Source organism: Drosophila miranda, chromosome 4 (assembly GCF_003369915.1).
Source record: "Drosophila miranda strain MSH22 chromosome 4, D.miranda_PacBio2.1, whole genome shotgun sequence".
In the NCBI taxonomy this organism is placed as follows: Eukaryota; Metazoa; Arthropoda; class Insecta; order Diptera; family Drosophilidae; genus Drosophila; species Drosophila miranda.
The window spans coordinates 10008033-10021037 of NC_046677.1; the positions used below are offsets into that span (position 1 = coordinate 10008033).

The 13005-nt window shown below is 40.4% G+C and overlaps 1 protein-coding gene across 2 annotated transcripts in view; it reads left to right on the forward strand.

Moving 5' to 3' along the window:
• Positions 1-13005, forward strand: part of LOC108161358 (neurotrimin) — a 59028-nt gene that overhangs the window by 38844 nt on the left and 7179 nt on the right. The window contains exons 4-8 of one of the 2 annotated variants that reach the window (XM_033393279.1): positions 3797-4013; positions 11463-11621; positions 11704-11832; positions 11888-12038; positions 12201-12520. In XM_033393279.1, coding sequence (XP_033249170.1) covers positions 3797-4013; positions 11463-11621; positions 11704-11832; positions 11888-12038; positions 12201-12426 — 882 coding nt within the window. In that variant the 3' untranslated portion in view covers positions 12427-12520. Of the gene's footprint in view, positions 1-3796; positions 4014-11462; positions 11622-11703; positions 11833-11887; positions 12039-12200; positions 12521-13005 lie in introns of those variants that run through there. The other variant, XM_017295601.2, reaches the window with a different exon arrangement.

Sequence of the window (13005 nt, forward strand, 5' to 3'; positions counted from 1 at the left end):
TTAAAAAATTTTTTAAAAAAATTGAATTTTTTAAAAAAATTGAATTTTTTTGGCACATGGTTTTAATTTTTTGGGTCTTTTTAAAATTAGTGTAGATGTGTATAATTGAAAACCAAAATGAATTCCAAATTCGATTAAAAATTCCATGAAATGTCCTGTTAATAATTTCTATATGTGTTTTACAAATAAATGAGAAAAAGCAGAAATAATTCAAAATTAAATAATTAAAAAACAAAATAATTCAAAAAATAAATAATTAAAAAAAGAAAATAATTGAATAAAAAGGAGACACATGGCTTTCTTTTTTCTTGGGTCATTTTAAAATTAGTGGAGATATAATTGAAATCCAAAATGAATTCCAAATTCGATTAAAAATTCCATGAAATGTCTTTCCATGAGGGTTTTACAAATGAATGAGAAAAAGCAGAAAAAATTTAAAAAAAAATATAAAAAATTTAATTAAAAATTAAATTCCAGTACATAAGAAAATTGATCATATTTGTATTAAAAAAACTATGCTGAAGCTCTCTTAAAAGCTGTATTAAAATTATAGTTTTTTAGCATAGAAGAATCAATTAATAAATTCCTAATGGAAAATATAGTTCTCTTTAAAACACAAATTGATCCTTTAATTTTCCGAGTACCCCCATCCCTCTCTTCTCTACTCCACCACTGAATAGAGCATACCCACTTCGTGCTCCTCTATTTAATTTCATTCTGTTTTTTGTGTTTTTTTTCCTCCGTTTTCGTCTGTGCAAATATTTGAGCTGCGTGTAAATTAACTCGCGTAGTGGTGCGACGCTCCTTTTAACACGTTTACGCTTAAATTGTTAATATTAAGCGAGAGACGCTTTTCATTTGCCAAGAGCTCGCAACACCATTTTCATCCCCGGCCAAGACCCCCAGAAGACTGGGGGCCTGTGTCTTTGTTTGTATTTCAATTTTCAACGCCTACACAAACAGTCGAGACGGAGACTCACACACAAGAACACAGATACACAGCACAAACACATATATACTATAGACTCTCACTCGGATACAGTTGGAAAAACGTTGCGGAGAGCATAGTTTCGGGGCCCGAAGCTATTGATACCCTTAAAGATACAGATCTATATCTATTTTATAGGAATTCGATTTGGTTAAAATATGAAAAACCACAAGAGTCTACTGGATGTTGTGTTAAGATTGGAATATCTGCAGAAACCTTTCATTTAAAAACAAGTATTTGGACAGATATATTTTCTATGGCAAATATATGATTTTAATTATTTTTTCTGATCAAAATATCTGCATTAAAAACTATACTTCCAAGGTTTTGGTTAAATATCTTCAAAGACAAAAAGCTGTATTTGGGCAGATATTTCCTATGGCAGCTATAAGATATAGTCTACTGATTGTTGACAATCCAACTTCTATACTTCAAGAGGGGAAAAACAGCTACAAATTCTTTGCACAATTTCCATCGTAAATCGTAAAAATAAAAGGCTGATATCGAATCTACACCATCTACCCTTTGTAGATACAAACCCCTCTTTAAAGTCATAATACCCTTCGCTTCGATTGTAGTAGAATAACGTCAGGAACATGAGCATAAGTTTCGTTTGTTGATGTTGGTGTTTGTACTGCTTGTGCCCCTGCAACCGAACCCCGCCTCACCGCCACCGTCGCCGCCTACCAAACAAAAGCATAAACATTTTCAGGCATAATAAAGTGTGTTTATTTTTGCTTCGGCTAAAAGTTTTTTCTAGTTTGTTTTCCTTTTTAGTTTTTGTTTAAAATTTTATGACTTCATTTAGTGTTTTTGGTACGGACAGGAACAGGACAGGACAGGACCTCTACTACTCGAAAGAAAGCAACGGCAGGAACTGCCTAGAGAGAGATACAGAAGAGTTGTGCCATTACGCAAATTGCAAATTGGCCATTCTGTCTGTCGTCTTCTATCGACTGGGGCCATCAGGCCATCATATGGGCAGAGAGAGAGAGAGAGCCATGAAAATGAAGATAAATACGAGCACGAAATGGAAAAACTACTTTTACTAGTCGTAGATTTCGGGGGAAACAGACGACACTTTTCTAAGGAGATGTGACATATGTAAGAAACGGCTAGACTTGCCACTTAAAAAAGGCCAGCGGGGTGTGTTCATGTGATGAGGGTAGAAATCAATCCCAAAACAAACGGCCCCTACAAAAATGACACTAAGAAATAACTTGTACTACTAAAATCCCTAGCATTCATTACGTATCCTCTTCCACTAAGGACCTCTACATCTTTTACACTTGAGCACATCCTAGCACCATTTTGACCACCACTCTGTCGCTTTTCGTAGTGCATGTAACTCAAATTAGCCAAAAACTTTAAAATTGAGCCTCAAATGCTGTCTCCACACTAATGATAATCCAGCAGGAGCAGCAGCAGGAGCGGCAGCAGGACCTTTGCCATTTCCACAGCCATAAATGGACTTAAATATGCGTAAAATTTTAATAGCAGCAGCTGCTGGGTGCTACTGCTGTGTGCTGCTGCTGGGGAAAAGCCTATTAAAAAGTCACACCGTCAGAGGGGTGGTGGGGGGACAGGGCTCAACTTTGCCTTGACTTTCGCTGACATTTTGCTCGCCCACAAAACCCAAAATATAATTTGGCCAAAGGCCACACACACACACACACACACACAGAGAGAACAGCCACTTTTGTTGGCCATACATGGCGCCTAATTAATTTCATTCAAATGACCTCAAAAAATCCAAAAAATAAAACTAACCAGAATTTGTAAAATAGAAAATGGCCACCGTAGAGGTTTGGGTGCTTTTCCGCTTTAAGGCCTTAAAGCAAAAGTGGGAAAAGAGAGCTCAAATGCAGTCGGAAATGCATTTTTATTGATTTTCATTGACTACTATACCTTGCCTCTTGGCTCTGCCCCTCTGATAGATGGAAATGCATTAATTTTCCATGCTATACTATATAGAAAGCTGACTTTTAATATGCCAAAGAGGAGACGAGACCCAACCCGTCTCCGTCCCCGTGCCCGAAATGTAAAATAAGCAGTCGCCTCATCTTTGGTGCCGGCTCCCGGCAGACATTGAAAAATTAACCGATATCTGTCTTTGTTTGTCCTGACACTATCGAGGGGCTGGCTGTCTGACTGTCTGGCTGTCTGTCTGGCGAGAGGGTTCTCCTCGATAGTGGGTATCCTTTTGGGTATTCTATTAGCTTTGTTTATCTCTCGCTAACGCTGTCTCTCCGTTTTTGGAATTTATCATTGAAATGGCATCGACACAAAACACATCTTCTACCCCCCTCCGGCTACTCCTCTGTCTGCCTCGCATTTAGCACGTCTTAGCCAATGGAATGGATGTTTAAATTTGCATAAATTTCTACCCCTCGAGCCTCCAAAAAGAAGGCAAAAGGAACAGCCAAAACTATTGCATAATTCGGGGGCGAGCGAAATATTTCACCAATGACGCACGCAGGCCGCTCAAAGCTTCCGTTTTTTCCCATGTCGCAACATCTGCCATGTCACATGTGGCAGAGAGGAAAAAGTTTTGACCAGGCAATGCCATCGTTAATCCTTCATAAGAATTGATGATGATGGGCCCCAAAGTTTTGGCCAATAAATGCGCTGACACTTTGTCATCAGCTGAACTAATAAATGGGGCGTTTGATGAGACACACAGAGGCGTACCCATTCGCGTACAGTGGCACATAAGGAGGTGGATAAATCAATCACAAATATGGAATAGATTACACTGGAATCTTCTTTCAAATCGATATACATTTTCGTTTTGGTTTTCTTTTGCAGGTGGCGTGGATGCACTTTGAGCAATCGGCCATTCTCACCGTACACAACCATGTGATAACGCGTAATCCGAGGATTAGTGTTACCCATGATAAGCATGACAAGCACCGCACCTGGTTCCTGCACATCAACAATGTCCAGGAGGAGGACAAGGGCCGCTACATGTGCCAGATCAATACGGTGACGGCCAAGACCCAGTACGGCTTTGTCAAAGTTGTTGGTAAGTCACGGCAGACGACTGACATCGTGGTCCTTGAGGCCTTTGCATGTCCCTTGCATATTTCATTTCATTTGTCCAAAAATCTGCTACAAGGAATTACTTAGTCTCTGGCAAGTCCCTCTCCCCTAAATTTAAACACATTCCAATAACAGTTCGACCCATAAATGTATGCTTTAAAAAATGCTCTGCTATCGCTGATGGAAAAACCCAGCCCAAATTCCAAAATGCAAATGCAGATCTCAGCATGTTTTCCCCGCATGTCCCCTGGCTGTTGTTGTTGTTGTTGTTGTTGTCCTTTCTGCCCCAACTGACAACTGCATTTGTGTGTGTGTGTGTGGGTGTTGCTCCAGTGTTGACCATGGTGTTCCATGACCAAAAGTAAACTCGTCTCCAGCACCCGCAGGACGCGTTTTTGCCAGCTGCGAGAACAGAAATCATTTATGGAGAAAGAGAGAGAGAGATAGAGAGAGACTGACATTCAAATGGAGTTTTAGGCCCTCAGAGTACATAAATATTGAGCTTGCAGAGAAGACTAAGAGGAGGGCTATCAAAAGTGGGTTTTTCCTGGCTTTTAAGGCCTTCGAAAATCGTTTGGTTTTCGTGGATCAGAAATACTCTTTAAAACTAGAAACAAGAAACACCTAAACCCTTTTGATCTTGAAAGATCAGATCATTATACTTTTGCTTAATATTTGGCCAACTATCGCTTTAAATATCGCCAAAATCGATATCCCCTCCAATTTCCGGTGTTCCAATCGATGACTCTTTCCATTTTCATCAAACAAAAACCTGCAAATTGCTTGCGGTTAGTTTTAGTCTCTCTTTCTTTATTTAGGTAAAAAAAAAGGGCTAAACAAAATGGTAATAGCCGCAACAAAATCCAAAACCAAATAGAGAGAAACTCCCCGCCCAACAAACACACGACTCGCACTCGTCCTCGCAGTCGTCCTCGTACTCGTACAAATGTTAATTGCTCTTTGTTTGTCCATTTGCCAGTTCGGATGTTTTCAGTTTTCAATGTTAATTGTTGGCGTATGTACATTTTCCTGCTGGTTTTTTCGTGAGTGGAGTGGAGCGGCAAAGCGGTTGCTGGGGGAAATCGTTGCAATAAATCTAATAAAAACCAAAATAGAAGAAAACTAGCCGAAAACTTTTCAATGTGCTGCTGAGGGGAAATGCAAGAATTTTCGAACAAGATCCGCTTTTCAAGTTGACAAATCAACATCATCCGGTGGACAAACAGAACGACGGGAACGAACAGTACGGTTCACATCGTAACTGCCCCAATGGCTATGGCTACTGCATGGGGCTTGGGGCATGGGGCAGACAGTGGGCGTGCCACCGGGTCCACTCGCATAAATCAGTTTTTGTGGCAAAACTTGAAAAATATGTGCACAAACAAATGGCAGCGTACGATGAAGTGAAAGGAGGAGAATGGTCCGGTCCGCCGCATTACTAGCCATGCAACAGTTAGGACACACTGGCACCAGGAGGCAGAGGCAGAGGCGCAGTGGCAGAGACACAGACATAGACATAGACGCCGCATGGAAATGCAAGGACACATATGCTGCACGTAGCAGAATTTCTGTTTAGGCTGTGCTTTCGGCTAGGGAATACCACCAATAGATGTGGACTGAGGGATACCCTGGAGAAGAGGAACACTCGACTCGCTTCTTGATACTACTCAAATTCTATCTTAGAAAGGAAGCCATGGTAGGGATGTGCTTTGATGATTCCTTGGGATAAACAGATTAATATTTCCAGATTTATATCCCAGACCCTTAAACAGAATAAGCTACAATCTCCCAAACTGTATCCTTTCTGAGTGCCTGCCTTCCTACAGCAAAAAGTATAGCCTTCGATTGTGCCTTGATAAATCGCTCTGGCCAACCGATTTGTACATATATTGTTGCTTTAACTTATAGATAGGTCGATGCATTGCCTACCAATAAACCAAATAGCAGCTTTCCAGATATACCGCCGCGGCGTTCTACTCCTCCCTTTGAACATACCCCTTAACACTTTGCCAGGTATAAAAATGGCTCTGGCATATTTTAAAACATTTTTTCCTGCCTTTTCCGTATGCGTTTGCTCGTTTTGTTGGCTTTGACCGGAGACCAGAGACCAGAGAACCGACCTGTCATAGTGGTATTTTGTTCATATTTTTTTTGCAGTCCTGCCTTCCCTCCTGGCAAATTTGCCTTGCATTTTTCGCTGGTCCCCGGACTTTTGCCACATCAGCGTGTGGCCTGCCGGGGCGGCCTGTCTTTCTATACAATCATATATGTGTGCGTGTGTCTGCTGTTACACTGTCTGTGTGAGATAACTGTAATCTGTGTGGAGTGTGTGTGCGTGTGCGAAAAATGGCAAAAATGGCGACAACGTTGCACCCAAAAAAAGTAGAGAAGAGAAACAGCTGAAAAAAATCGTGGAAACAGTTGCACCCGCCGCGCCGTTGCTCTCTGGTCACGCCACATCAAATTGCAGGGACGCGTGGTGCGTGTGAGGCGTGTTATTTGAGCGTTTTACAACACTGGAGCGTGCTTAACGGCTTTTTAAAAAGTCCTATCAGAGGGCCCACGGGGGGTCCAGAAAAGCCGAAAAAACGGGAGAGCCTCACATTTTTGTGGAGAAGACGAGAGCACTTTGTGTTTTTGCCCTTTAGAGAGGTGTTAGGATTCTGCAGAGGTAGCATTTACTGCCCAATACAAATTCTGGCGTAACTTGTACGATTTTCTAGCCAGAATCATTTATGGCAGTTTTATGGAATGATATCAGTTCACTTAGGGGAAATTTGTACACTCAATCAACGCTCTCATCAAAAAATAAAAAGTTCCTTAAACTAAATAATATAAATAAATAAAATAAAAAATTATTATTATATAATTATTATTATACTTCAGTGTTTAATTAAAATTTTTATATTTATTATTTATGAAATTAAAAAAAATTTTGATAATAAATAAATAATAAATTTGTATACTACAAAGTGAAAAATAATTTTATTTCTACTGTAAAAATAAAATTCATTATTTTTTTTACAAAAATAGAAAACAAAATTTGTGTTACTCTTTTCCTTTATGAACTATAATAAAAATTGAAAATTAATTATATTTATTTGAACCGAAATTATAAAAACTATAATAATTATGATCCCTGATAGAAAAAATCGTTATTTTAGGGTATCCAAACCCTGCAGGCCTTTAAAACTAACATTCCTTTCTTGTTAAAAACATGTTGTACCATTTTTATGTTATCCTAGCAATTTGTGGAATAAATTATGTTGTCCATTAGTGGGTCGTTTTCGCGACAGAATTTCCATTTCCATTGTCTAAACAAGAGTGATACTTGTGTTGCGACAGGGTCGCAGCGAAATCAAATGAATTTCATTTACATAACAAATCCAATTAAATGCAACAAAATTAAATGGTGCGCAATGGTGGATATCGTATAAAAATCTGCAGCAATACCTCCCTCCACCTCTCCGCCCGCCATGCCGACAGTCAATTTAACAAAACACAAAATAGAGGGGGCCGGGGGAAAGGGTTGCGATGCAGACCAAAAAATAGAACATAATTACATTGTGAAGCAGATATTTAATGAAATTAAAATGTTGCATTTGTCGTTTGCACAATTATTGTCGGTGGAAACTGTTTGTTCCACAAATGAGTGAATAAATAAATATATTTTTTGGGGTACACTCGTACTCGCACGCCGGTGCACGGCGCGGAGCGGCGCGGCGACATTTGTGAATTTAATTTGCTGACTCAAATGCGAAATGCGAAACGTGCAACGTGCAACGCGAAATGTGAAATGCGCCAAATGGAATAAAATGCACAGAGCAGACACAGAAATTTGTGGCTTGAGTGTGCAAAAAACAAACATTAAACGCGTCTGAATTTATGAGCCATGCACACAAAATGCATTTAAATGTGACCAGCGCGCCTGCTGCTACACGGACAGGCTGCTGCTGTGTCCTTTGGTCCTCAGGGGCAGCATCAGCATCACAGCATCCCCAACAAACAAATGACCGCAGCAAATGCCAAGCCAAATGCAGCATGCAACATGCAACTGAAGCAAACACCAACGAGTCCCTGGGCCTGGCCCTGACTCTGCCACCACGGGGTTGGTGCATAATTTCTCATTTCTGCTCACATAATGAGGCAATTTATTAAATTCAATTATTTTGTTGACATTGCCTAGTGCTGTACGTGCCACCATGAGGCGTTATCCGGCAAGCGTACCACTATATAATGGCTTTTATATTCATGGCCAAGGGCGTTGTATAGTCGCACCTTAAAAGCCCTTTCGGGCACTCTTTTTACAGAAAATGTAATATATCAGATATTTCTCTTAAAATAAAATCCATTCAACATCTTCAAGGCTTCTCAAGTTCCCGTTTCGAATTCCTAATCATTAAAATGGGATAAACCCCTACAAAACCCGCCACTCACTGCCCAAAAAGGTATCCCACTCAGAAATCTAATCCTTAATTAAATAAAACTACAAAAATATTGTTAGATGCAGCATCTACCAGCAGCCAGGCAGTTGGTCCAACAACTTTGTTCAGCCAACAGATTTATGAGCCGCATGATAAACTTGCCTCACGGAGGCGACGCGACCTGCATGTGGCTCTTGGGGCGAAATATGAAGAGTAATTGCCGCTGATTAGAAGCGCTAGATGGGACCATGCCACATCGTTATCCGCGCTTGAGCCCGAAAATAATGAATATTAAGAGAAAACTTTGCCCGAGGACAAGGAAATTAAATAAAGACCAGAAATATGAAAACTGCAATTAGAAATTTGTGCCAAAACGATTGAAGGATTAGAAAAAATCCTGGTGTCCCTCCAAATGTTGTATGTTTTGCTAATTAAACGCCCCATATACAAGGGGGTTGGGCAATGGGTAGAAGTTTCATTGGCAAACATTTTTGGGGCTAAAACTTTCTCGGTTGTCGCCAGCTGCTAAAAATATCAATAAAGAAACTTATATGTCAAAAAACTATGGAGCAGCAGCAGCAGCTGTTGGCTAACCCATGTCCTTTACTCTACTGTCCAGGCCAGTCCAGTCCAGTCCTGGGTCCAGCTCTGTGGTGTCCTTTCTGTCCGGCGATTAGCACATCAAGCGTTTATTAATAGCATGAAAAAAAAAGAGACGCTTCGGGAGAAACTTTTTCGGTCGTTATTGGGGGTATAAGAAGCGCAAAAGGTATAAAGACAAAAGTTTACAAAAGTTTCCGCTTTTAATTACATTTTTTTTCTTAAGGTTTCTTTCCCCTTTAGTGGGAACAAAAGTTGAAGGATAATGGGGTTGCTCTGGGGGAGGTTCCTGGATATACTCGTTTGTACATACATATACGATCATTAAGGGAAATTAAATATTGCAGAAAAACTTACCATTTACCAATACCAAATACCTGTAAGAAAAAAACCGGGTTTAAATGTGTGTCTATCATATCGATGTTCAATGGAAAAAATACATTATTAAAGAGATAAATACATAGGTGTAGAAATAAGCCCTTAAACACTAAGAGAAAAATAAAACACACACATATTTAAATCCAATTAGTGAAATTATATAGAATTCCCTTTGATTTTAACAAAAAAAAATATTTGTAATACTTCTCATATTTGTAGGAAATATACATACAAGTATTTAAATATTATGTGAAAATATTTAATTTAAAAATGAAATATATTTCTTTCTATATATGAAATAATTCTATTTTATATGGAATATATTTATATTATAAAAGAAATATATTTTAATCAAATATTTTCATATTAATTAATTTTTAAATTAATAAATGCAATAATATATTAAATATATTGAAATCAAATATTTGTATATTTTGTGATTAATTTAATTTTAGTTTAATAAAAATATTTTTTTGTTATTTATGAAAAATATTTATTTTTTATATGAAATATAGTGAAATTAAATATTTGCATATTAGTGTCAGAATGTAGGTGAAAAAACTTTCTTCATACAATTTCCACTCTCGAAAAAAATGTATTGGTTTACATTTTAAAATCTAAGTTGAGGTATTTTTTCTCTGGGTGAAGTAGTAGGCCCCTTTTCTTTGAGAACTTAGCCCCAATTCCTTAAGGATTTCCTCCCAAATTCCATTATCAAACATTCTATTATAATACAGCACTCCTTCCACTCTCACCTGGCACCCGATATGGCAGGTATTCGCCGTTACGAGTACCACCAATAGATAATATAGACGGCCTGTCAGTTACTCCCTGACGCGCCCCGTCACTGTCTTCATTGATTAGTGGTTTGGGCTGGCTTTCAATTGGATTGGGCATTTCGGGATGGGTCCCATTTTGGGGCTGGCTGAATACGTTTATAGACAGCAGACAGAAGGCGTCAAAGCCAGACAGCAACGTAACTAAACGTTCTACGGCTACGTGACTCTCGGGCAATGTCCAGGCTTTGACCCTCAGTGATGAAAAATCGCATGCGATAAGTTTTGATTACAGAAAATGTTCGGAATATAAAATGAGGCTCAAGGCAAATGAAAACTGCAGCAACTGTCAGCCAGCCAGTCAGAGATTGCGACAGTCAACGGCAGTCCATATGCTCTGCGTCCTCTCTGAGGAGGACAATCCTTAAGACCGCTGCTGTCGCTCCTTTGTTATTCTGTGATTTGCATAGATTTTTCATTACAGATTTGAGAGGGCCTCAACACGCCAAAAAAGGGTTTCCCCCGGCAATTGAAAGATTCTTTTGGCGGTGGCTGAGTGAATGGAGAGTGAAGAAGTGACCAAGTGAAAGGAGAGTGAAACTGATGACAATTTGATGAAGGTTGCCGCATCGATTTTTAAATTAACAAAACTTCTTGACTCTTTCCCACCCAAAAAAAAGAGAAGTCTTTTTTTTCCCTAAAAAAAAGAGGGTGGCAGTTTCAGCCGGCCAGAACCTGGTCGCAAAGCTAATTGGCCTTAAAGTAAAGTTTCGCAGTGACTTTGAGTGGAAGTAAAACTTGGTTTTTGCAGAGTGTCAGTGCATCGGAGTCAACAATGCGTGAAATGTTTTATTTTATACGGATTTTCTCTATGAATTTTTGGGGTATTCACGATTTTTTGGAGGGTTTGATAGAGCTATTAGCTAGTAACGAAATAAAATTCTGCCTAAAAACTATATTTGTAATTAATTCTAAAGGAAATATTTCTGATTAAATTCTTTCGATAAATATTCACGAAAAACTACCTTTCCTGATTATTTTCCAGTCTCTTTTTTAATTTTCAATATCCCCTAAAGTGTGTACAAAATTCTTCCACAACCAAAATTCGCATTCTGTTCTTTGGCTTTACTTTTTCTTGGCAAAGAAACTGCAAAAAGTTGCCTGTAAATCATGTGGTTTTCGCGCTGAGATTATATTTCTGTCTGACAAATATAATGAGACTTTCCAACCGCTTCCTTCCTCTGTCTCACACAGTGCCACCGAACATCGACGATGCCCTGACCTCCAGCGACGTCATCGTGCGAGAGGGCGATAATGTGACGCTCCGTTGCAAGGCGAAAGGCAGCCCCGAGCCGACCATCAAATGGAAACGAGACGACGGCCACAAGATTGTCATAAATAAAACGCTCGAAGGTGAGTGCACCATCCCCCCATTTTCCTCATTTAAATACGTAATTTTTTGAATGTGTTGCAATCTGGCAATCTCTTCTGGCAGTGAACGACCTGGAGACGGACTCGCTTGAACTGGAGCGCATCTCGCGGCTGCATATGGGGGCCTATCTGTGCATTGCCTCGAACGGAGTGCCGCCCAGCGTCTCCAAGCGGATCAAAGTCAGTGTGGACTGTAAGTGAATGGGTTTTGGGACTCGTTTCGATGGTTATATCTTTGGGTTTTCCAGTTTCACCCATGGTCTGGATACCCCACCAACTGGTGGGCATTCCCATCAGCTTCAATGTCACTCTGGAGTGCTTTATCGAGGCGAATCCCACATCACTGAACTACTGGACACGCGAAAACGATCAAATGATCACGGAATCCCCAAAGTACAAGTAAGTTAAGAAATAATTAAGAATTAGTGCATCTAGAGCATGCATTTCTGGTGGGGTAAAGTCCCTCTCAATATATTCCAAGACAATGTACAACACTGAGTCATGCACTGTCCAGAATTCATAATAATTTGCAATTCGTAATTTCGATTAATCTGTTATCAGCGCCGGCTTGACCCCATCACACATTCCTCCTGATAATTCCAAACGTAAATATGTGAACAGGGCCGATCACCAGCCTCAGTTCTCCGCCAGCGATCATGTGGATTATTTGTCTCAAGCTTATTTGTTTCGCGTTCGCGTTCGTCATCGCCATCAGCGCTGTTGGAGCACAGGAGGTGGCCCATCCCAATACCCTTCTACTAGACAACATTCTCAGTTATGTGGATAGAGAAGTCAGTCCGTGCGATGACTTCTTCAGTCATGCGTGCGGAAAGTACGCGACAAAGCACCTAACAGATCCCTTTACGGAGATCACTCAAATGGTGGACCACAAGGTGAACCAGGAGTTCCTCACGCTGATGGAGGAGCTCGAGCAGCGCTCGAAGGCACCGGATTTCAATAAAACAAGTGTGGAGGCAAAGGTGTGGAGCTTCTATCGCACCTGCCGCGACGCTTCGAACGATACACGCAGTGCCAGGCACTACCTGGAACTCGTACCCCCAGACAAGGGCTTGACATGGCCGCAGTTCACACCCGAGGGCAGGATCTGGCCTAGTGATCGCTTCAAATGGCTGGAGACTCTGGCCCGCCTGCATCGCTACGGCGAGGTGAATATCCTGATGAGCGCGGTCGTCCGAGCGACTCCAAATAACAGCAGCAAATACAGGATGGACCTGAGCATGCCCAGCCTCGAGGCGAAGGAACAGCGTCTGAGGCCCTTCACGGAAACCATGCAAGTCCTCGCTGTCTTGGGTGTGGAGCCAGCGAGCACCTTTCCGCTGACAAAGGAAATGAAGACCTTGGAGAC